At 33.6% G+C, this 26,069-nt stretch overlaps 2 protein-coding genes and 2 pseudogenes across 4 annotated transcripts; 2 read left to right on the top strand and 2 right to left on the bottom strand.

Moving 5' to 3' along the window:
• The first annotated feature begins 2,497 nt into the window (after positions 1-2,497).
• LOC120177447 lies at positions 2,498-7,197 on the top strand (annotated as a pseudogene).
• Positions 7,198-7,365: 168 nt separating this feature from the next.
• LOC120177446 (actin-related protein 2/3 complex subunit 3-like) lies at positions 7,366-12,947 on the bottom strand. Its single transcript, XM_039183591.1, has 5 exons — positions 12,885-12,947; positions 8,880-8,957; positions 8,479-8,602; positions 8,120-8,389; positions 7,366-7,604 (listed from the first exon to the last, which is right to left on the bottom strand). Exons 1-5 carry the CDS (start codon positions 12,945-12,947, stop codon positions 7,429-7,431), a joined length of 711 nt encoding a protein of 236 aa, XP_039039522.1. The 3' UTR covers positions 7,366-7,428.
• LOC120177496 lies at positions 12,029-16,177 on the top strand. 3 transcript variants are annotated; one of them, XM_039183625.1, is made up of 3 exons: positions 12,029-12,159; positions 13,107-13,462; positions 13,704-16,177. In XM_039183625.1, exon 3 carries the CDS (start codon positions 13,947-13,949, stop codon positions 15,906-15,908), a length of 1,962 nt encoding a protein of 653 aa, XP_039039556.1. In that variant the 5' UTR covers positions 12,029-12,159; positions 13,107-13,462; positions 13,704-13,946; the 3' UTR covers positions 15,909-16,177. The 3 variants fall into 3 exon arrangements, with proteins under 3 accessions (XP_039039556.1, XP_039039554.1, XP_039039555.1); XM_039183623.1 differs by having other exon boundaries at positions 12,048-12,159; positions 13,099-13,462; XM_039183624.1 differs by having other exon boundaries at positions 12,053-12,159; positions 13,104-13,462.
• A 122-nt stretch (positions 16,178-16,299) lies between these two features.
• Positions 16,300-18,539, bottom strand: LOC120177497 (annotated as a pseudogene).
• Between the last annotated feature and the right edge of the window lie 7,530 nt (positions 18,540-26,069).

The following is a 26,069-nucleotide window of genomic DNA, read 5'->3' as shown; positions in this document are numbered from 1 at the left end:
TATATCCGGTAGCGCTTTACCGATTTTGTCTTTTCGAGACCGGTTTTGTTATATTTTTACCTGTTATATCGCTGTGGATCGATACATATTTATAAAGAATCGACACTTTATAGGCGCTAAAACTGCTTCTCCTTTAAATTCACAATGTGTCGATACTTATATTAAAGTAGCGACACTTTCAATATATCCGGTAACGCTTTACCGGTTTTGTCTTTTCGTGATCGGTTTTGTCATATTTTTTCCTATTATATTGATGTGGATCGATACATTTTTATAAAGTATCGACATAAACCAACAAGCTAAGTTTGTCGGTTGCCAATTTTTTTAATATTTCTTCATGATTTAGACCTACTACATTATTATTACTCAACATTTTCGGTAGTGCTAAACCGAATTTATTAAATATATTTTAATATATCTGGTAACGCCGTATATTAGCCCGCCTTTCCTGAGACATGCCTCATAAAGACTATACCAAGAAAGATTAAAAAAACCTAACTAAAACTCGAACAAGGATAGATACAAACATATATGATTGCATCGGTAAACGATTCACGAACGCAAATCAAGTATACAAATCCAATCTGAGGGTCCAAGGTTGGGAAGATTAGCATTTTAACAGATAAGTGTCATCTTGATCGACCGTTGTGATGTCAAATCAACCCCTATAAAAGATAATTTAAAAATAACAGCCAAACGACCGAAAACGTGCCAAAAGACAGAGAAAATATACCATAAAGGTAGGTGAAAACGTGTCATAAAGACATACTTATTGAAAATTAAACATATGAGAAAAATAAAGATACAATATAAAAAATAAAATGACAATGAAAAATATCAGCGATCGACTACCAACATCAAGATTGATGTTGCTGCAGATCAAAAAGATAAAAATAAAAAGTATAAATGACATACCACAAAATAAATATACAAAAATTATAATATTATGTAATTAGAACTTTTCATACTTGTATAACCCTTATATGTTAGTCAATAAACATACCAACAAATATGTTCATTATAAGACAAACACTAGTTGAACCTAGATACTGGCTGCAATAACATATTACCTTTACAAATAAGATTCAGAATTCAAATACAACACGATTAGGAATGGATTGATAGGCCATTAGAGAGAGGCATTCATATAATTTAAATATTTTTTATATATTTTATATTAATAATTTTTTTTATCTTTATAAAATTTTATAATTCTCTCAAAAATAAAATCATATGTTTATCTTTGAACACGATCAATGTAACATGCTTACAAATAAGAGTAAGTAAATTTTCAAGTTTTAGAAAATAGTTATTATATTTCCTAAACAATTATTAATTTTTTTTACTATTTATACCATTGTAGAGACCATTTTATAATAATTTGATAAGTTTAATTGTTATTTTACAATATTTGAAAGTTTGATGACAAAAATTCATTTTAACATTGTAGGGACTATTTTATAACAACTTAGGAATATTTCATAAGGTAAATTATATATTTGGTCACCCAACTATTCACTCAGTTATGTTTTGATCATCTAACTATTATTTTTCAAAATTACACCTGATGTTATATTTTGGTCACCAGTCGTTAAAAATTTAATAAAACTGCTAACGTGACATTTTTTCAATGATGACATATCAACGTTACCGTTAATTTTTAATGATGGGTGCCCAAAATGAAAGTAAATCCTTGAGTTAGGTATGATTTTGCAAAAAAAAAATCATTAGATGATCAAAACAGAATCGAGTATATAATTGAGTGACTAAATACATAGTTTACCCTATAAAATATCATACGAGTTACCTTTGTGTTTTCTGCTGGACGATAAATGTCCGGACAATTAACATCGATCCAATGGTTTATAGGCCCTTGTTCTATGCAATTATGTTCGATTTAGTTTTTAATTTTCAAAATATATATTTCCTCTTTTACTATTTTTGAAATGTGCAAAAACATTATCCAACTTTATAAAAATATACTAAAGTGTTTATGTGATAACATCACGTGTTTAAAGATAATTAATAGAAAAATGTCGGATCTTACGACTAAAACAACACATTTTGAAAATCAGATTTTGGAAACCACTGAATCATACTGGAGATTAAGGGGTTGTTTGTTTGCCTCTTAATGGAATCATTCAACGCTGAATGTTGAACCGTTCAGCATTCAGCGCGTTTGTTTTGCACCTCTGAATGATTCAGTGTTGACTGATTCAGCACAGAAGTACATTCTGAATCATTCAGAACCAGTTATCAAACAACATGTCACATTCAGAGTCTCTGAATCATTCAGCGCTTAATCATTATGAATTAAACAAACAGCCCCCAAATCATCACATACACATGATACAAGGACTTTTAGTGAAATTAGACCATTAACCTTTAACGGTATTATTATATCTTCACCCTCGGAGACAAAATAATAACAATAAAAGGAGCAGTAATTTCTTCTTTAAAAATATCCAATCTTACGGTGACGCTCTGTATTCGGAAAATGGGCTTACTCGTCGGACTTGTCGTCGGTCTACTTGTCGGCCTTGCTATTATCGTACTCTTTGATCGTTCCGAGAACTCTCGATCGAAGCTTCGAACTAAGCTCATTAGTCCTCTCCTTTCTGCTCCCTTTTCTTTTGAATTTGATTTACTTTCTATGTACTTATTTCCTTTTTGGTTGCATTGCAGGCCACGACGGTTGCCGCTTTTGCAAGAATGAAAGTCGATTATTCTAGAAAGATCTTGCCGGCGGAATTCTACCCTTCTTGGGTGGTCTTCTCGCAGCGCCTGAAGTTGACTTGGCTTAATCAGCACCTTACGAAGATCTGTCCCTACGTTAATGAGGTCAGGCTTTGTTTAATGAATGCACAAGATTAAACAAATAAAATATTTCGAGTTTGATTTTTTTATATATAAAAGATTGTTTAAATTTGGTGTTATAAGCAGCATCCGATCTGATAAAGGCGTCGGTCGAACCGGTGCTGGAACAATACAGGCCGGTTATATTGTCTTCTTTGAAATTCTCTATGTTTTCTCTATTAAAATAAGACTTTTCTAGGCGAGTTTTGGGGAAAAAGATTGTAAAAATTGGTTAGAATTTTCGGTAACCTTATGAAGTAATGTCATTCTTTAGGAGTAAGAATTGTTGAAGAAGGAGCTGATAGTGTTACAATGGAGTTGGAAATGCAGTGAGATGCAAATTCGAATATAGTACTTGCTATCTAGACTTATCTTGGTGTAGCACTACCTGTACAGGTATCAGCTTTATGAGTTTGCTTATTTCTGATGGTTTCTTCCTTGGGTTTCCCATTTAATGTTTTCTCAGGCGATGTATTAGTGCTTTATGCTTCTAGAATTTATAATTATAAAGTTTTCTCGAAAACTTCGTGCAGAAGGCTTATAGCTATTACTTATTATATCACTTATTGGTAACTTAACTTCCTAGATGTATATTTCATAGTAATATTTGTTGTTTGAAATTATTCCACCCTCCCTTTTGACACTGGATACTATTTGTCCTCTCTCTCTCTCTCTCTTAATGCTTCACTTGTCTTTGGCAATGGATTTAATCTTATATAACAGCATCCGGTTTCAAGTTGTTAAGCTTTTTCTCCTGAGTAAGAGCCCTTGTTGTTTAATTCTTTTTTCATTTGACCTAGGTGAAAGATATCGGATTCACAGGAGTTTTCAGGTTGATATTTAAAGTATTAGGTGACTGAGTTTCCTTGCTTTGGAGCTATTTGTTATTCTCTGAGGAAAAAGGTGTGTTATGTGCATCTGATATTTCCAGTTAATGCATGTTGAGCACACGTTTTACCCTGGAGAAAAAACTTAAATTGTAGACAGAGAAAAAATGTGATTGAGATGCATATAACATTTCCCTGACTGCACACTTTTGGAAACCGAAGAAAGAGCTCTGATGTTTGGAGGAATGTTCATTAAATTGATTAAGGTCAAAACGCTGAGCAACTCAATTGTATTCATGCAGATATAAGCAGGTGTTAATTGCATTAGTTCCCATTTAATACAGGAGTAATTGACAGTCATTCTTGTTTCATGTGTCAATTGCGTTTTATTTTGGTGCTTGATTTGATTGTTAAAAAGGAATCATAGCACTTCTGTATATGAAATCTTGCTAAGAACCGATGCCAAAAATAACGTTGGATTTTTGTGGACCTGAGCTTACAAGAGCACAATTGTACGCCTTCAGTTCAGTGGTGTAGCTAATCGAAAATTAGCTCCACTAGAGTATCATAAACAATCTCTTCAACTTATGTTATTTTTGGCATCCGTTCTTAATAAGATTTCATATACAGCAGTGCTATGATTCCTTTTTAACAATCAAATCAAGCACCAAAATAAAAGACAATAGATACATGAAACAAGAATGACTTGCTGTGATTCCTTTTTAACAATTGATATAAGTAGGTGAGTTGTGCATATACAGCAGAAAAAGGATATATATCAGTTGTGCATTTTTTATATAAGTAGGTTGGTGGAACCACTCGTATCCTTACAATTGATATAAGTAGGTGAGTCAAGGTCTAGAAGTTAGAAATAAAAATGTTCCATTGGTTTAATTGATTTGTATATTATACAACCTAAATGAAAGCATGTAACTGTAGTTTCTGGAAATTCTGATTTCTATTTCTTAACATGGGTTACAGAAAAGAAGAAGGTCCTCATCCTTTTAAAGACCTTGTACAACTAGTTTCCTAATTCAAATTCTATTTAAAATTTAAATTAGAGATAAACTAGGAAATGTATCCTAAACTAACTAGCAAACTATTTACAAAATAAAACAAATCTTATCTACAATCTACAGTAATAGTATTCAGCTTGTAGAAGTTTAGCCTTTTGTAACCCCCACCTTATTAATGCAAGTTGTTCATGAATTTGACTTTTATTCTTAAACTAATTTATTTGCCTAGTTAGGTAACAATTAGACTGTCCAGAGTGAATAACTTGTCCTAGGAATTGCTCTTGAGGTGATTTTGACTTGTAACTTGTATGTATGTAACCTCATGCAATCTTTTGTAGCGTCATGTGAGCTTTATGTTCTGTATGAGATGATTAACGGTGAACATAATCTAAAAATCTTATGATTCGCTTCTTTTATATGGTTAGGCGTGCTAAACCTTTCATATAAATTTGTAATTGACCTATGATATTGCGCTCCATGATTCACATGGTTATATATTATCCTCGGTCTATTTTTTTGGGGGATTGAACTCTGTGAGATGGAAGGTTTATTAATACCTCGAAAAGATTTAACATATTTTTGTCCGTACAGAGCACAATCCGTGATGCTATTGAGGATTCTATCATGTGGCCTGTGAGAAAAATTATTCCCATTTTGCCTGGAGACTACAGGTATTGCTTTTCCTTTTTAGTCATTATAATATTTAATAATCTTGATCGATGTAGAAAAGAAGAAAGTAATAGGGACTTTGGGCTACCGTATGGGCAGCATACAAAGAGCCTTCTCTCTCTCTCTGTCTCTCCTTTATCATCTAAGTAGGGCCAAATTTGATGGTCAAAGAACTTGTTGTCTTTATATTTTCAGTGATTTGGAGTTAAAACCGGTTGGAATCCTAGAGGTGAAGCTTATCCAGGCACGTGAGGTAACAAACAAATATATTATTGGAAAATCGGATCCCTATGCCGTTTTATTTGTACGCCCTTTACTTGACAGAACCAAAAAAAAAAAGTAAAACAATTGTAAGTTCTCATTCCTCTCCTTGCTTCCTCTTTGTTCATTCCTAGAGAGAGACATTATTTCAGTTACTTTTCAATAGGTTCAGAAGATTCTTTTTGTATGTGTATTTTTCAGAACAATCAGTTGAATCCTATATGGAATGAGCACTTTGAATTTATCATCTACGATGCAACAACTCAGCACTTGGTGGTAAGAATTTATGATGATGAGGTGTTCAGGCACCCGAGCTCATTGGGTGTGCTCAAGTACTTCTAAGTGAACTTGAACCTGGTAAAGTGAAGGACGTCTGGTTGAATCTGGTTAAAGACTTGGAGATCCAGAGAGACACTAGGTACAGGGGGCAGGTGAGCACATTGATTATCCTCCTTAGTATAATAAATTAATAATAGTTTAAGCATTCACATGCCTGCATGTATTTTCACTAAATAGAATTTGTTCAAGGGAAATTCCTTTCTATAGTATCATTTTATTCTTTCAAATTGTGATGCCTGCGTTTCTGGAATAATATTGTTTGGAGAGGATTGGTTCCCCTAGAGTTGAAACATTAGTGTGGTTGTACTTCATAAAATAGCTGTTAAAACCGAATTGATTAACAGAGGTGTTCAAGGTATTGAGGATGATTTATGCCCTCTTTGTAAAATGGTTGAAGAAACTTCCACGCATTTATTTTTTACTTGTTCGGTTGCGTGGTCTTTGTGGAACAAATTTCTAAAATTCTGGAGGTTTAGTTCTGTTTTTCCTGCAGATGCAAAAATCTTTCTTCTAGCTTGGGATGAGTTGAAATCAAATTCTGCTATATGGACTTTCATTCCTAGGGCTGTCATTTGGACCATTTGGAAAATCAGAAATTTTATTGTTTTTGAAGAGGGGAAGCTTGATCAGACATAATTATTCTTCTTAGCAAGAGTTAGGCTTGCTTCTTGGTTCCTAGCAAAGCACAAGGATGTTTCTATTCCTAAGAACTCTTTGATTTTTGATCCTTCAATAGGGGATTCTTACTCGCCCTACAATTTCTTGAAGTCTTCTATAATCCCTTGGTTATCTCCCCGTATGGGTTTCATCAAATTGAATGTGGATGCAACCACTAGCAGTGATTGGAAGAAATCAGGTCTTGGAGGTCTTTTGAGGGAGCATTCAAGTGCAATCCTAGGTTCTTTTCAGGAGCCTGTTGGTTCGGGACCTCCGACATTGAAGGAACTTAAAGCTATTACAAGGGGTATTTCTTTCTTTGCCTCTTTTCAAGGGAGGGTTAAAGATAGGTTGATTGTTGAGAGTGATAACAGGGTTACAGTAGACTGGATCAACAATGTTGATTCATGTCCAGTTGTATATGGTTTCGTTGTTAGAGATATAGTTGATAATATTAAAATTTTGGGGTTGTTAAATGGGCTGCAAAGACCGCTAATATAGAGGCTGATGCTTTAGCAAAGGTTGGTATACGATGATTTTTATGTTGTTGGCATTTTCAGTTTGGTTTTCTGGTTCCCGTTCGGATGGGGCCTTCAAATCTTATCAAAAAAAATTGTGATGCCTGCAGTAGGTACAAAGTGCTATATGTGGTTGCACGCCCCATTCAGTCGCCCTTTAAGTTATAAGATTTCTTAATTTATTTTTTCTTAGGGTGTTTTCCCTTCGTAGAATGTGATGAAATGTAAAAATTACTTTCGTTACAGACATTTCGAAACACGTCATCTTATGAAGGATTTTACATGTTACTTTTGATTGAATATACGGCATTTATATCTTTCATGGAACAATATATTCATGGATTTCTTTTTTGCGAAAGCTAACCACCATTTATTTGGAGTTCCATTGGGCCTATAGGCAACACTGAATAGTCTCCCGCTTGTTTCTTCTCTTATTTGCTTCAGATAATTCCTAAGCAGTTCTGCATTTAAGAGATCAACGAATTATACGGTAGCCAATTATTGAGACCTCAGTACTCAAAGTGGTAAATTACATCACAAAGGATCAAGAGTTTGATGTAACAAACATAAATGAAAAGTTCCACAAAGTATTCCAAGCATTGCATACTTCCTACAACACTTGTCATATTCAAAGCACTATTGGAAAATCAACAGATTTTACATTTTCATGTTCACTGAAATTCAGGCTTTTCAAACAACTTTAGGGTTATAATCTTTGAATTGGTTGGATGGCTCTTGTATATTATTCAAAACTACGACCTTAAAGTAGAAAGTACATTCGGTTTGCATAATTCTCAAATCTTCCATGCAAAATCAATTTGAGCTACAACAAAAATATCAAGTATGAAAGAGAGGCAGTTAGAGAGGCAGCTAACTGACTAAAAGAGTTCACAACCTATGATACTTGGACCATGCTTCACAGTTACCCAACACTTCAATAATCTACAAAACTTATATCGAAATGTAAAAGAATAACCTGCTTCCTTTTGAGAATAGGGAAGAACAAAGAGCCCTAGAAAAGGAAAACCGGATTCTCCAGGTGTGGGAACGTCTTCCAAGCCCAAGTTAATGATTGCCTTAGTACCTTCAGCCAAGGTCCTACAGCCCTCAAGCCTCTTCAAAGCCACATTTATGTAGAACGTCCAATATATAAGGAGCTTATCCCCAGGGCTCTTGATCTCAAAGTTTCTAAAGGAAACATTGGCACGAAAGAATGTGATTGCTTCATCGACAATATCAGTTTTACCTGCAAAAAAACGATCTTAAATTACCAACTCAAAAGATAAGAAAGGCTATAATATCGAGAACTATCCAATGAAGGTGATAAATCCAAACTTGATCTGCAACAGGTGCAGGACCACTTATGTGCCTTTTCAAAGTAAAGGGAAGCCACAAGCTTTAGTAATTCCTTCCTCGTCAACAAAACTATAGTGATAAACCTGGCATTTAACAACCATCTCTAATCGGAATATGAACCAAATTATCATAATCAAGGATGGACCGAGGGAATGCAGTCAGACCTATGGAAATTTCAAATTCACACAGTTCAGGTATTTTCTTTTGCATTTTTTGTCGATGATACAATTTCATGCCCCTAAATTTGTAATTTAACTTACTAAAAAAAATTCCCACCACTGGCATAAAATTCTGCGTCCATCTCCTATCACAATTAACCGATTGTGAATTACATGCACAATCTAGCGAAAGGGGAATAAGGCAGAGATTGCTTCAAATACCATTTTCTTAGATTTCTTTTCCCAAACAAACGAGGCAATGGGATTTTCCCTCAAAAGAAAGATGGCAACCAAATGTTTCTGCAAAGAACAGCAGTACAAGACCAAATTCCAATCAAAAGTTATGTCTTTTCTCCACAAAAGTGAGAAATTCCCTAATCAACAATATATAATAAAAAAAGAACATATGAAATAATAAATTCAGATAGTTTCTTTACATGGAACTAAGCAAGACCCGAGATCTTAAAAATATAACATAAACCCATCAAATTAAAGAAGTTAAATGAAAAATCAAGGCAACCCCATTATAGCAATGGGAAATCCATTAAATTCTGCATAATGAGCAAAGAGAGATTAACATGTAGAAATCTTTAAGCGGAGAAAAGACGGAAATTATACCAAAAAAAATTGATGGTTGAGCTCAGCCAAGAAAAATCAACCAATTGGGTGTAGATCCATGCAAACATAAGGATGAAATGGGAGGAAAACAGAATAAAAGATGGAGCAACTTTCTGCCAACAAACGATTTCAACTCAACGCCCGAGCTGAAGTAAAGTTTCAACACACCTAACCTGCCCGTGCTTGATTTCTTTGAGATTAAACCATTTAACTGGGACTTACTCCGCCGTTTTGATCCTATCCTATTAGGACTTTAAACGAGACGGTTTGAGTTTGTATATTGATGAGGTTATTTAAAAAGTTTAAGGTTGAGTTTGGATAGACTCGAAAGTTGATTAATTCAAAATTATCAAATTTGTCTTGAACTTAGACTTAACTTTGATTTCTAGATTGAAACTTAAAATTAAATTTAATTTAAATTCGTTATTTACATTTTATATTTGTATGTTCTTATTAATTGCAACTTACTTTAGTAGTTATAAGAGTGGTTGTTCTTTCTCAAGGTCATGTGTTTGAGCATAAGAAGTTACAAGGTGATTGAGCTTTTATTATTAAATAATTGAGAGTATGTAGTACATATATTATTTTGTAATCATCTTTAATTTAATAAAAAAATTAAAAAATAATTTTAGTTATTTAAGATATATTTTTTTATTAAGTTTTGTTTATTTAGAAGTGGAATGACATTAGTTTAAGCACAAAAAATTGTATTTAAAATAAGGATATAATACATAAATAATCATTTAATTATATGATGTTATTTTGTCGAGTCCCTCCTTAAAAATTATAAAATGGTTCTTTAATTATAGTATATAAGATATTAATTTATTGAGTTTCTCGACTATTAAGTATTACAAAATAGTTAGATGACTATTTATATGTATCAAACTTATCATTTTCTATTAAAAAATTGACGATTGTCTAAGTTGTGTGATAAAATTTGATCCAATAATTGTTTGAGTTATAAAGTCGTTTGAGATTTTGGGATCATATTTTATCATATCCTAATTAGTAAGTTAACATCAAACTTATATGACTGCCAACTTTTTAATGAAAATGATCGCATTTAAAACATATAAATAATTGAGTGGTCATTTTATAACTTTTAATAATTAAGAAATTCAACAAAATAATGGGTGACTTTTTGTATTAATGCAGTAAAAAAAATTGCAAAAAATCAGCCTTATCATGGTAAAGCGCTAAGGAAATGTTAATATTTGTAGTAATTTAATATTAATTTTACGGATAGATCTGTCGTACGATAACTTAATATACAACTAAGGAAAGACGCTATCGGAAATGTTATTAATTTTTTAACATTTATGATAAAGCGCTACCTAAAATATTATTTTTTTCTACCTGAAATGTTAATTTCGCTACCTAATTTTCGATAGAAAAACCAGTATAAAAAATAACATTTTAGGTAGTGCACAATATTAACATTTTCAGTATAAAAAAATAATGTTTTAAGTAACATTTTACCGAAATATTAAAAAACTAATAATATTTCCAATAATATATTTCTTTAATCGTATATTACATTATGGTACTGGAGACATCCCCTAATTTCCCCCGTATCAACACACATGTAAGAGCTGCGTATATGGGCTAAGGTCCGCGAGCTACCCGTATAACCCACAGCCCGTGCGAGCTTCGGGCCTCAAAAAATAAAGCTCATTTAAATTACGGGCTTTTTAGCCCGGATCGTTAAACCCGTAGGTAACCCGCGGGTAGCCTGATTAATTTAATAATTTTTTTCAATTTATTTTATGTGTTACGAAAGACAATTCACGTTTAGCCCAATTCACGTTTTATATGCATTTTAGCCATAGCCCAATTCACGTTTTATATGCACTGAAATTTGAAGCTCAATTCACGTTTTAACTTGATGATATCCAATTTTAAAGTTCGAACATATTAATTATGCCTATGGTAACGTAATATGATAACATAATCAAAAATGTTTCCATCTTTTTATATACGTATTTACCATTTATAATTAATACCATCAATATATATATATATATATATATATATATATATATATAAATAAGCCATAAAACGTTTATTATACTCCAATAATTAATCATAAGAAGAACTATATACATATACGTTAAAGAAACAAAAAAAACAAATCAAAATATTAAACATGTATAAATATAATAATTAAATTAAAAAAGTAAAGTAACATAATATGCAAATATGCAAATAATATATAAAACTTGAGTCAGTGATAAAAAAACATGCATCAAATTAGAGTGCAAAATTAAAATAATAAACTATATTGAGGATTATATTGCATTAATTCAAAAGTGGGTGGAACCCTTACACGATTAGTACATTAAAACTTGTATGGTTGCCCTAAATCCCTAAAATACGTTATTTTGCCCTAAAATCCATCGTTTCTCTATATCTCTTCAACTTCTCTTTTTTCACATAAATAATAAACAGTAAACGGGTAAACCCTTTAGCCCGCGGATTAAATGAACGGGTCGCGGGCCTTAAAATTTAAGATCTTTTATGATTGCGAGTTTTTTAAACAACTCCGTTTAAATCCACACTATCAAAACCTACAGATTAAACGGGCGGGTAACCCGTATACCAACTCTACATGTATGCCAGTTTTCAACTAGTTTTGAGCCGTCGCAATTTACAAAATTATTATAATATATTTTATTAAATTACAAAACAACCCCTATAAGTTTGCCATTGTTCCAACGCTGCCCCCAATTGCCCCCCACTTTTTATTTATTTTCCCATCACACCCTTTCCTTTCTTTACTTCGATAACTGACTCTTATTTTTTCCCAATTTCTCAAAAAAACCCCAAAGCTTTAGGGTTTCTTCTTCTCCTCCATCTCCAAGCCCCTGACTTTGCCTCTTTGGTAAATTCTTCCCCTTTCACTCCCTCTCTCTACACGTTATCATTCAATTTTCCTCCTTTTAATTCTTCTTTTTTTGGTTTTCTTTTTTGGGTTTGCATGCTGTAATTTTGTTTAATTGTTTTGATTCTTTTGCATGTTCTTGGAATCCTTGATTTTGAGTCGAAAATCTAATTTAGTTTCTTGTCTAGATTGTTGCGTTTTCGTTTAAAAGTTCTGCTTCGTGGTGGGTTTTTGCTGATCTGATTATCATGACCCTTTGTTTTTAAAAGAAGAAAATTGAGCTCCCTAGCAATGGAAAATGTTGATCCATTTGGTTTTGAAAGCCTTATTCATCTTGAAATAAGCTTTGGGTTGATAACCCTTTTAGTTGTTTTATATGTTGGGTTTGAAAACTTGTTTTTTAAAAAATACTTGTTAGTTACCGGATGTTACTTGTAAATTTGAAGTTTTTAGTATTATAAATTCTATTTTTGTCAATGTGTTTCTTGTAATGGTAAATCATTATGTGGGTTGTCTTGGTTTGATTTTTAAGACAACGTTGCGGTTCTGTTGTTTGAGGCTCAACTAGCTCGACTACTTAATACTGACTGTAAGTTTGCCTTTGAGTATTACGATGGTGATTCGGCAATGAAAATCTGTGTCTTTCACTTTAGTTAAGTTAATAAAGACTTAGCATTTTGGTCTAAATTGCCAGCTATTGTTTGACTGTTGTATGGTTAGAGGACCTTGTCAATTTCCTTTTTTCCTTTAAAGGGATTTCTTCCAACCCCATTGCTTGCCCTGCGCATAGTATTGATGTAATGATGGTTGTAGGCTATGTATTGTATGTTTTGTAATGATTTTAAATTTTGGCTTGGTAAAGCAAGTGTAACAGCTAAAAACTTGTAATTTATTTTATGAGTTTATGTAATCTATTTGTAAATTTGTTGTTTGTTTAAGTTAAGAAGCCATTTGGAATGGTGCGGGGAAAGCTGATCTTGATTTGCCAGCATGGCGGTGAATTTGTGCCGAAGGATGATGGATCCTTGTCATATTCTGGAGGAGAGGCACATGCCTTAGATATCAGTCCTGAGACAGCATTTGACGATCTCAAGCACAAATTAGCCGAAAAAAGTAACTTGGAATATAAATCTTTGACTATGAAGTATTTTCTCCCTGGAAACAGGAGAACTCTAATTACTCTGTCCAATGACAAAGATCTAAAAAGGATGTATGATTTTCATGAGGACTCGGTGACTGCAGATATTTTCCTTACAGGGACAAAAGGCTTTGTTCCTGCGAATCTTGGTGCGCAAGCTAAGAGGTAATTGCTTTCTACCTGCAGTTTCAGCATCTTCTAGATTCTTTTAGATGTCATTGTTATTTTCTTGTCACCTTAAATTATAAGGTCATGCATTATCATTGCATCAGCAAGAAAAATGAGAATGTGCTGAAAAAAACCATGTTCTTTTATGAGTTTGGGTTTGCCTCAGTATTTGTGCATAGCGCATAATTGTGGAAATTGTAATATCAACAGTTTCATTAAGATCAATCATCACTTGCAGGAAAATTCGTGCAAAAAAAGGTGCCGCCTCTGCTGCGGGTCCTGCTACTTCCAAAGTTGCTCGCTCTGCTGTTGGCCTGAAGGATGTTACTGTTGGTATAGCAACCCCTTCTGATTCTGTCGCAGTGTCAATGCAACACTCCGAAGCCCCACTAAAGCAGCTAAACGTACTGCTGGCCGTAACATTGTTGATGGTCTTTTTGAGGTCAGCGTGGCTGATGCAACTGACACAGATACAATTGATATGAGTGCTTCTCCTGCTGATACCGTCAAGAAACGAAGGCGCACTGCATCCTGGAGAAGTGGTGCAAATGGTCTTAACATTGTGAGCGTTGACGATGATCTTGAGGAGACCAGAAAATATACATCCCGGAAAAAGGCTGCCAGGAAACACAATACTGTTGCAGTAGCTGATAACATGAGCCTGGCTCCTGCTCCTCCCAGTGATGCTTCACCGGATGAACTGGTTGAATTTTGGAAAAATGGTATTACTGGTGAAGGCCAGGACTTCGGAAGTGTGGCGGAATTCCGTGATGCTCTACAGAAATATGCCATTGCACATCGATTTGGTTATAGGCTAAGAAAAAATGACACTAATCGTGCTTATGCCGTATGTGCAGTAGAAGGCTGTCCTTGGAAGCTTCATGCATCTTGGGTCCCGTCCGACGGTGTGTTTAGGGTTAAAAGGATGGACGCAGCACATACTTGTGATGGTGAATCTCGAAAGACTGGTACTCCAGCTAAAAAAAATTGGTTGGTGAATATTATCAAGGATAGGTTAAGAGATAGCCCACACCACAAACCAAAAGAAATTGCCAAAGACATTCTTCGTGATTTTGGGCTTGAACTGAACTATGCGCAAGTATGGCGTGGAGTTGAAGATGCTCGGCAGCAACTTCAGGGTTCATACAAAGAGGCATATGGTCAGTTGCCTTGGTACTGTCAGAAGATAGAGGAGGCAAATCCTGGTAGTTTTACTCAGCTTCTCATTGGAGATGATAGACGATTTCAGCGTCTTTTTATATCCTTTCATGCTACAGTTTATGGTTTCCAAAGTGGTTGTCGTCCACTGCTTTTCCTAGAGGCCATCCCATTGAAATCAAAATACCATGAAACTCTGCTCACGGCCACTGGACTGGATGGTGATGATGGGATTTTCCCTGTTGCATTTGCTGTTGTAGACATTGAAAATGAAGACAGTTGGCATTGGTTTTTGCAGCAGTTGAGATCTCAAGTGTCAACTTCTCGTCCTCTAACCTTTGTCTCTGATAGAGATAAAGGATTAATGAAGCATGTGCTTGAAACATTTGAGAATGCTCACCATGGTTACTCGTTATACTACTTGATGGACAGCTTCATTCAAAACTTGAAGGGACCATTCCATGGAGAAGGGAGAGCTTCATTGCCTGGATGTTTCTTGGCTGCGGCAAAAGCAGCCCGACTTGGTGGTTTTAGGATGTACACCGAGCAAATTAAACGAGTTTCTTCAAGTGCTTATGATTGGATCATGCAAAATGAGCCTGAATACTGGGCGAATACATTTTTCAAGGGTGAGCTTTATAATCACATAACACTCAACATTGCAGAGTCATATGCTAACTGGTTAGAGGAAGCACGAGAACGACCCATCATGCAAAAGATAGAAGTACTAAGATGTAAAATCATGGAATTAATGGAAAGTCGTCGAATGGAATCTAGTAACTGGACTACGAAACTTACACCATCGAAGCAGGAAATGTTACAAGAAGAATTTGCAAAAGCACGTGGTCTGAAAGTATTATTCTCATCCGACACCCTATTTGAAGTTCATGATAATTCCATTAATGTTGTGGATATTGTTAAACAACACTGCAGTTGTGCTATGTGGAAACCAACTGGGCTACCTTGCCATCATGCGATTGCTGTCTTTAACTACACAGGTAGGAATGTGTATGATTATTGTTCAAGGTACTTCACGGCAGATAGTTTCCGATTGACATATTCTGGTAGCATAAGTCCTGCTTCAGCCATTGCTTACCCTGGTGGAGATGAAGATCATGAAGAAGATGATGATGAGCAGATAATGCCTCCAATCGCACAACCATTAGGCCAACAGCAGAAGAAATTTAAACGGAACAAAGGCCAGGGAATTATAAGAAGATCTGTTTGTTGCACTCGGTGCAAAGGAGTCGGGCATAATAAGGTTTCATGCAAGGCAATCTTATAGGGAGAGAATTTACCTTTATGTATGTATGTATAACGGTGTACAGACAGCTTTCATGGTTGCTTTAGGTAATTTCCAACTACTTTGAATAACAATCTCCATGGACTAACCACATTAGCATGCCATGAATAGTTGTCTTCTTTTAAGTTGCATTTATGTATTAGGCTAAAGTACTTGGAATTTGTTGAAATTGGGTAGGTTGAATTGTGTTTGGATCGAGTCATTCAGGTCTTTTCTGTTTAATATATTTTTCGTGTTTAGTATTTGGATTATTTTCTGTTTCATCATTTTGAAATTTAATTGTTTTAAAATCAAAGCAATTTAAGTTTGAATGTCTCTCTGCGTTAGAATTGTTTTTGTTTCAAATTGCTCGATTTACAATGGTATGTATGGTTTGAAAAGGATCATAAAATAGTTACGGGGAGGGGATCAAGAGTATAATGCCCAAGCCTCCCAGTGCGGTACAAATCTAGCAACTTAACACCGACTTTATTGTCAACGTTTTCACCTATGTATTCCGGGACACGGGAAGCCACCCTCAACGGTATAAACTGTGCCTTGATAAGCTTTATCATGTCGTCCTCGAGCTCTAGGTTACTATCAAAAGATGAAATGGTATCGAAGATAGCCCCACGAACACCATGTAATATCGGATCCTGCATTGACAAGTCAAGCATAGTCCTTTCCTTCGTACACAAACAATAAGGTCCCTGTCCTTGACCAGGACTAACAGGTCTTAGGGACAACAATCAAGGCCAAAGACAAGCTCATACCTGAGTGTGATCCATCAGATACTGCTTTTTCTGTCTCACCTCCAGTTTAGAGCTAATTGAGGCCTCTTCTTTGCGGTCTAGCCTACTCTGATTGTTTGAAAATTTTGCCCATTTCTTATATTGGTCACTTAAGTTAAGAATGGGCAAAAAATATTGAGCAAGTTCCTTTTGCTCAATCAAACCATCTCTAATTGCCCCTGCACTTGCAAAATGGAAAATCATTGGAATTAATAGAGGAAGTACTTGAGCCTCATATAGTTGAACTATTACAGTTAGCTTATTCCCTTGAAAGAGCAAAATTCCATGATATTGGAGAAAATGGAATCTAAATTAAGAAAAAGAGACCACCTGTCAATGCTAGTTTGGAGCAACGTTCGGCATCATGAATGATATGAGGCAAAATACCAGGAGTATCCAACAAATAGATATTGGGATGGCTACCAATCTGAAGAAAAGAACTGAGCATAAAACACTACATGGTGTTGGAAAAAAATGGAATCTAAATTAAGAAAAAAAAATACCCATTATAACATGGTGGCATATATACCTTCAAGCCGCTGATGTCTTTTGTCTCTCCAGGCTGAGGACTCACAGTTGCATGCTTCAACTTTCCTTTTTCTAAATAGAAGGAACATGGGATAGTTCAGATTTCATTTAAAGGTTCATTAAGCAGGAGAGGAACAAGAGAATTAAACGAGAAGATTTGAGAAGGATCAAAGCACCTGCAGCACTAATCCTCCCAATATGATGCAAAGAATTAGGTAGTGCTGATCTACCAACATTAGGAATCCCTACCAACATTATTGTTATTGTCTCCCTAGAATTAGCTTTGCACAGTCCCCTAACTTGAGCTCGTATAAAATTGAGCAGCTGTGAGAAATGAATTGTTTACCAATTGGCTGGTATATATAATATATCTTAAACAAGGAAAATGGTTTCATCAAAGAGAGAGAGAAAAGACATAGGGTTAACACTGAATGTAGGAGAATTCTAGTGGTTAGATAAGCGAGATAAAATACCCCTTTCACACTGTCCTTGTTATGGGAATTGACTCCATAAGGAATGCAGTTTTGTTGCTCAAAGTATCTCATCCATCCCTAAAAGATGGAACAAAATATCAGTATATGGCTATATGCTAAGATTATGGCACATCTATAAAGTGGGTTTTATTTCAATTCTCCTACTGAGTTAGTGTTTTTTTAAACAGGTGACACCAAACTCGACACAATTAGGGATGGATCGAAAGGAGCTGGCAGGATAGCAACTCCCTTCGAAATTTCAAATTCTCATATAATTTAAATATTTTCTTTGTATTTTCTATTGATTATTTATTTTCACCTACTAAAATTTTATAAATTTACCCCAACATACAATTTTGAGTCGTCTCTTTGACACAATCATTTGGAAATGGAAGGGCAAAACACAAGAAACAAATGACAATCATTTGGAAATGGAAGGGCAAAACAAAAGAAACAAATGCCAACCTTTACTTGTGTTGGGTCAGCGAGGTCAATCTTGTTCATGACAACAATTCGTCTAGAAAGAGAAGGAAAAATCCTCAACAGCTCATACTCGGATGACAAGGGAATCTGAAAGGTTACCACTCAACAAGTTGGATGATAAGTTTCATTTTGCAGAGAAGAATAAAGTAAAAAAAGAATATACCCTGGCGTCTCTGATCTCAGCAACGAGATCAACCAATGGAAGTCGTTGAGCAATGGCATTTGTGGCCGCAGCCATGTGGGGGTCGTTCCACCATCCTTTATTTCTGCTTGCTGCTTTCTGCTTTCTGCACTGCAATCCCTATTTTCCTTGCTGTTTTACTTGCAACGCTATTTGCTGCCATTGGTATTATCTTTTGTCTCGAATGAATTTTTCTTTCTTTCATTCTTCTCTCTTAGGATGCTACTGGTGAACGAGTTTATATTAAGAGTTTAGGGTTTAAGTGAAAACCACGGTAGAACAATTGGAAATTATTCGGGCATAAAATCAAACATGCTGAGGGCAATGTGATTAGCGCCTGAATTGCATTCAAAACGAACATAAATCTATCAAACGAAAAATCGACGCCCGGTACAAGAAATATGAACGATTTAGGGGGGAAATTGAAGTGAAAGAAATTTTCTGAGCAGTCTAAGAAAGGTAAAGAATCTTTAGAAAGCTTGAAGGTCGAAAAATATTAACTCACTTTCATCTCAAGACTCAAGAACACTGTATTATCTCTCTGGTTTTTTTTCCCGCCCATTAGGCCAGACCGGCTCCTTATTTAGCCTAACACGAATTATTCAAGGAAATACGCCATTTGTAAGTGTTCCTAATTCGTCATATAGACATAACAAATTTCATTGAAAAATATATTTTAATGTATGTTGGATCTAATATATATTTTTTTAAACTCATCACGGCGGGTAATGAGTTTAAAATAATATTTTTTTAATTTAGATATTTTAACAATAAAAAAATAATAAAACTTGTCATGTCGAGATGATGAGTTCCATTTAGTTTAAAAAATTAGTTGTTTATAATTGTTGGGTAACGACCATTTTTTTGAATTGATAGAACCCGTCGTGACGAGTTCAAACAATCATATTGATATTTTTTTGTATAAATAGGAGTGGGGTGAGTTGATTGAGTTTATATGAAAAGTGAGAAAGAAAAAAATGTTTAAGGGTCATTGTTGCTCCTATAGTATACCAAATTTATCAATTTCGTCATTATCGTATTTCATCATTATCGTATTTTCGCATGAATTTAACATTCGAAATTGTTTAATTGCATCATTTTATACCAATGACCGTGTTAACTAATAGAACCATTAGTTTCTGCTTATGTGAACACTAACTGTTTCCACCTCAGATAATATTGTTGACGTGTCTAGCTGATGATGTGACATTTATGAAAAAATAAATATTTTATAATATTAACACCTATTATGGGTTTATAAATCTCCAACTTAAAATTAATCCCCTCAACATATTCTCTTCATCCTTCATCGTCATCTCCAGGTAGGTAATATATTTTCAATGATTTTTCCCTTCTTTTATTTTATTTTTGAAATAAAAAACCCTTTCATATTTCTTTTACCCATCGTCATTTTTAAGGAACATTGTTTGTAACACCTATTTTCCGTATACGTTTCTGTACACAAGTCACAAGTGTCACATGACTTTTATAAACATTTTTTTATTTGTAAACCCATAAAATTTTGTTTCGAAAATAAAACAAAATATTTTAATATAAAATAAAACATTCGCTGTAACATATTACAAAATTATAACTTCAATACTTTCTAGAGCATTTTCTTAAATTCAAATGCATGCCATCTAATTATCAAAAGAAGATATAAATGTCCTACAGTTATTGATGAGTCAACCTTGGATTGATGATCTCTACTGCACTCCTTACTCTGCTAGTCTTTGCTATTTCCTACATGTGAAATCAACACATGCTAAGTATTTACTTAGTGAGGCATAATAATATAAAGGAAATGTAATTTATACACAAGTATATCATGACTATCAAAATACGAAATAAATCGTATACTTCATAAGAATCATTTAAAAACCATCTCAGTTAAAACAAGTTTCTTTCATATAGTCATCGAAACTATTCTTAGTATGCCCATCATACCTATCTATCTGTATTTTTCTAATTATCTTTTATTTTGCCCAATGTATGTCAACTGAGAATGCAAGGTACATGCGTTGCACCGAAGTACCAAAATGGTAATTCACCTTATTATGAATACCATGTGTGGCACCTTTTATGTCGAAAATGCATCGTTATGCATTAAGTAAAATTGATCGATAACTTTCATACACGAAGTATGTCGAAATGGTAATTCACCTCATTATGAATACCATGGGTGACACCTTTTATGTCGAAAATGCACCGTTATGCATTAAACAAAATCGATCGATACTATCATACACAAAGTATGTCAAAATGCACCCATAACTATCAATGCACATACAATGGGCTTTTAAGTCAAATCCACAGATTTAAACATTTATTTCTGCAACATCGATAACCATTGAACACCATCAACATTCATATATTCATTTTAGAGCATTTCATAATTTAAAACTTATTCATAATATCATTCCCATACACATTATGAAAATATATCAAAATACTGTAAAACATACATTTAACAAGACCTTCGAGGTTGACTGACCGCCAGTCTTCCTCATCTCATATAAGTATAATAAATGCACTCACCTAATATGCCTCACTAGTATGCTTTAAGGATGTCCAGTTATTCAAAAACTTTAACTTTTCCCTTTTTCTTGCTTGACTCTAGAGCTTAGTTACGATCTACACAAGCATCCATTATTATACATATCATACAAAAGTTAGTATACTTTCTAACATTTATTCTTTTAATTATACTAAAAATACTATTATTTTCAATTTCTATTAAAATTCATCATATCTTAAAATTTCAGGCTCAACAGTATCGGTACCCCTACTATGGTATCAATACTTCTATACTATGGTACTGATACTCCTTTCAGTATTGATACCATTTTTGCATTCTGGAATCCATAGTATCGATACCTTTCTCTTAGTATCGATACCCACAACAGTATCGATACTACTTGCATTAGTATTGATATTGTTCATCGAATTTCCTCAAATTTAAACCTATAGTATCGATACTGTTCTTCTAGTACCGATACCCTTACCCAGATTTTTCATTTTTCAATTCGAATTTTTACCCAAATTTCGTTTAATCCTCTTTCTTTTACCTCCAACAATACCCTTAAACTTATCATCACTAAACCCAACTAACTTTCCTTCATTTAGCTTCTTATAACATCTAAAATCTCCAAAGAATATCCCAAACTAAGAATCACACTACTTTTTCATACATGTTTTTAATCTCTTATTTACTTCTTTGACAAATCAAATATACTTTTAAACCTCAATAAAAACTCATATTTCAACATATCACTCAAAAACCCATTTTCTTCAATCTCAAATAAATCATTCATCTCTTAGTTTTAATCCTCCTTGAACTTTCCTTAAGTCTCTATATCACTTAAGGTTTCAAAACTAGCCCATAAACTAAAGGAAAAACCAACTCGAAGAAAACTTACCTTTGGCTATGGAGGTGAGCATGGGACGAGAAAAAGAGAAGAAGAAGATAACTTAACTAACTTTCCCCTTTCCTCTTCTTAAATATCCCTAATAAAATAAACTTTTAAACCCATTTCCCCCTAAAGGGCCAAAATGCCCCTTCATTCATCCATTCTTACTAATAGGTCTTAAACACAATTTCCTAATTCATTTATTGTATTTTACCATTTATTCAAATTAAATCCTTCAAATTTTAAATTCTTTCATTATGGTCACCGACCAGATATTTGGGGTATTACAATTCTCCCCCTTAAGAAAATTCATCATTGAATTTTAAGAAATACTTGATACGAAGAGGTATGGAAACTGTTTCCTCATGTCCTCCTCACTTTCCCAAGTAGCTTCTTCTACCTTATGGTTTTTCCAAAGTACTTTAACTATAGGAATCTTCTTGTTACACAGTTCTTTGCTTTCTCAAGCCAAGATCTGCACTGGTTCTTCCTCGCAAGTCAGATCTGGTCGAATCTCTATTTCCTCTTGTGTGTAATATGGGATGGATATGACCGGTACCTTTTTAGCGTCGAAATGTGAAAGACATTGTGGATCTTGTCCATATCAGAAGGCAAAGCTAACTGATAAGCTACTGGTCCGACCATTTTCAAAATCTCATAAGGTCTAATGAATCTCAGACTCAACTTTCCTTTGCGCCCAAATCTCAATACTTTCTTCCAAGGCGATACTTTCATAAATACATTGTCCCCCACTTAAAATTCAATCTCTTTTCTTTTTAAATCAGCGTAAGACTTTTGTTGATCGGAGGCCATCTTAAGATTATGTAATACCCCAAAAATTTAGACAATCACCAAAATGGAAATTTTAAAAGTTTGATGGTCAAAGTATAAAACTTGGGAAAAGTTTAGGGAATTAAATGATAAATTTCCTAAAAAGAATTTTATTCCATAAATATATGGTTTACTCTTGAGATTCGAGTTTTATGGAAATCATATTGTTGGATTTGAAATTTAGTAAATAAAGAGTTAAAGCCGGTAAGGAATCAGTAAATTCCGATCGAATTGGAATTTTACAAAAATTTGAAGGATGTTATAAAATGGTTGGAAATATTATTGTAATATTTTAGATCAGAGAAAGTTGGTTTGGAAATGTGCAATTTTTTAGATTTAACCGAAACATTGAAATTTAGTGACTAAAACGCAAGTTTTGAAAATTTCAGGGCATTTTCGTAGGTCAAAGTCAAATTAAATTATATTTGACTTTGTAATATCAGATGGCTTGGTTTTATGGTGATTTTGGAGATTCATTAAGGGCAATAATGGAAATTCTTATTGATTGGAATAAAAAAATCCATTATGATATATTATTAAGCATGTGTTGGATTAATATATCATAAAAATCAATCATGGAAGAGGAATTTGAGCTTCTTCTTCTTCCAAGGGCCGGCACATTCAAGCAAGAAAGGTAAGCATTTTTAGTTTCAATTTTGAACCTATTTCTTGAGAATTTGACTAACTGTGGTTAGGAAAAATATTCTACTTTCAATTCTCTACATTTTGACATGAATATTACTAGGGTTTCATGTTCAAATCTATCTTGAGTTGATGAAGGGGATTTTGATTCTTGTGTTTTATGGGTTTTGAAGAGTTAAGTGATTTTAAAGAATTGGTTGTAAGAAATGATGAAGAACCTAAGGATGAAGTTAAAGAAAACAGTTTGGATTTTGATTCTGGCAGTAGGTTAGAAAATTCACTAGAAAATATATAGAAATAATTTGGATGTTATTTTTATATATTGTGTTAATATATGGATCTAGTTTTTTTAAAACAAACGGAGATCAATTTCAAGTTGTATACAAATATATATGAATTTTTAACTGAGGAACGGTCAGAAAAGTCGGACAACAGAATTCTGTACAAAACAGATTCTGTTGGTGAACTTTGAAAATTCACCATAAATTGTACATAATGAATTAGAAGGAGTTCTTTATATGGATAGATTCGTATTCGAGTCTAGTTTTTAACGGAATAAACGGAATTGAATTCCAGTGTTTATATCAATACAGAATAATGATTCTTTAAGGGTAGTGCGAGTTGTCTGAATTCTGGAAAATTAATGAGTTGTTGTGTAAGAGTTGTATAATTGATGTACTATGCTGGAAATTGTTGTTCGGGAATTGAAAATGAGTGTTAGATGTGAAATAATTTCAATACTGGAATTATTGGTATTAAGAATTTAAGTGGTAAAATGGTGAAGACCATTTTGGGTAAATTGGAAAAGTTGGTTCCAATGTTATAAGGAATTATTAAGAGTTGAATATTTTGATAGATGATGAATTTCAAATATAGTATGGAGATACGGTGGAATGTATTTATGTTAGTAAAATACTAACATATGGATTATTATGAATTGATGATTTATACAGATTGTGATTGATTTGTAATCGAAGCAAATCAAATATAAAAGGGCTTATGGTGGACAATAGTGAGGCTTATATATTTTGAAAGACATAAAGTGTCAAGGTGAGTGCAATACATGCATGAAATTATACATAGATGTTTTATACATCATAAGGAAGACTTGCGATAAGTCGACCTTGTTTATATCGGCATGATTGTATATCATTTTTATAAATTGACATTGATATGTCAGAGTATGGAATTAAAATGCATTGATCATGAAAAATGTGATATTTTACCATGAATGTTTTCGGGTATGAACTGCCCAATGTTAAATATTGATGATATACTTTACCATGGATGGATCGAATAAAATAGACTATATGCCCAAAGTAAGTCATTGAGGGACAGGGTATAGTGTGCATGCCATAGAGTATAGCAGCTGCATGTTTATATTAGCACTATAGTGTGTAAGGACACTAAGTGCAGGTTTATGTCCGGATTAGCACTATAGCGTAAGCTTAGTGTAGGTGGTGGGCTCGACCTTATGTGTATTGTCCGGATTAGCACTATGGCGTAAGCTTAGTGCAGGTTTAGAACTACGGTGCAGGTATTTTACTCGTATACCCAGGGTCCTCAAGGTTTAATATGGGCTATTGGCTATGGATTATGTTTTATTGGTTAATAAATGGTAACCATGCAAATAAGCTTATGAGCTCACGGAATAATGGCAAGTATATTGAAAAAAATAAGCTTACGAGCTTATGGAATTTAAATGGTAAGTATTTTAGTAAAAATAAGCTTATGAGCTTATGGGATAAAAGGTAAGAAATTTATATTATTTTGATCATGGTAAATTATTGAAGATGCTATTAGCATGGTTTTATGGCATTGGATTTGAAATCTAAATTCATGCATGAATTGTATTGCACTATATATTGTTTTAATTGCCTCACTAAGTTTATACTTAGCGTGTGATGATTTTCACGCGTAGGTAAAAAGCAAAGAATAAAAATAAAGAGTTCAGAACGACAACAAGCATCGAGAGGTATATTTAAATATCAGTAAGACATCCTACGATGGATTTTGATTTAGATAGTGGCATGTAATTTGATAATGTTAAATTTATTTTATTGAATAAATTTTGGAAATTGTTATAGTGATGAAAGGTTAATTTTTATGAGATTTATATGAAATTTTTGAAAGTTACTGTGGCATGAACAGTAACCCCGTTTTTAAGCAAAAATTTCCAGTATGAAAAAGGGGTACTGTTAATTGTTCATTGTTCACTGTTCGGGTACTATTCACTATTCATAAATAAAAATATTTTGAATTAAATTGTTATAACGAGACGTAATTTTATATGATATGATATTTTTATAATATCATTTACTATTTTAAGAAAATAAATTTTAAATCGCTTTTGAATCATAAAATGGTTTTAGAAATTCGGATAACATCTATAATCTGTATAGGTATAATTATATGGGTTATGGGTGTTACATTTATTGGTATCAGAGTTACAGGTTTAGCCGATTCTAGGACTAAACCGAGATTGTTTTGAATTAAAAAGTGTATACATGCCACTAGGATGTCAAAAGTTACTGATAGTTGTATATATACTATGATGATGCTTATTGAGAGTAAAATTACTCTTTAATAATGTATGATGATTCTGACTATGTTCAGATATGGAAAATTAAAGACAAAGGTAATAAAGTCGAAATGGTTGAAAAGAATATCGAGATTGAAATCGACAAAAAGGGACATACATGAATTATGTAAAACACCTTAGAAGGGTGGATGTTATAAAGGATTTTTCTCCATTTGGTGGAAGAAATGCTTCAGTTTCAACGAAGTTTTAAAATGGAAAGAATCGATTAAAAAGTTTGAATGGC

This window comes from Hibiscus syriacus, unplaced genomic scaffold, assembly GCF_006381635.1.
Source record: "Hibiscus syriacus cultivar Baekdansim isolate YM2019G1 unplaced genomic scaffold, ASM638163v2 tig00112289_pilon, whole genome shotgun sequence".
Lineage (NCBI taxonomy): Eukaryota > Viridiplantae > Streptophyta > Magnoliopsida > Malvales > Malvaceae > Hibiscus > Hibiscus syriacus.
Note: the sequence above shows the minus strand (reverse complement) of the source record. Positions and strands in the feature narration are given on the sequence as shown.

What these genes read in the sequence shown, in the direction of transcription:
- LOC120177446 (XM_039183591.1), bottom strand. Translation starts at nt 12,947, where the DNA reads ATGCGCAGGGCAAGCAATGGGGTTGGAAGAAATCCCTTTAAAGGAAAA. An exon ending in GAAAAAAGGAAATTGACAAG is followed by an intron (nt 8,958 to 12,884) that starts GTCCTCTAACCA and finishes TGTTCTTTGCAG; the next exon opens with AAACATTTGGTTGCCATCTT. An exon ending in CTGCACCTGTTGCAGATCAA is followed by an intron (nt 8,390 to 8,478) that starts GTTTGGATTTAT and finishes GTTTTTTTGCAG; the next exon opens with GTAAAACTGATATTGTCGAT.
- LOC120177496 (XM_039183625.1), top strand. Translation starts at nt 13,947, where the DNA reads ATGAGTGCTTCTCCTGCTGATACCGTCAAGAAACGAAGGCGCACTGCA.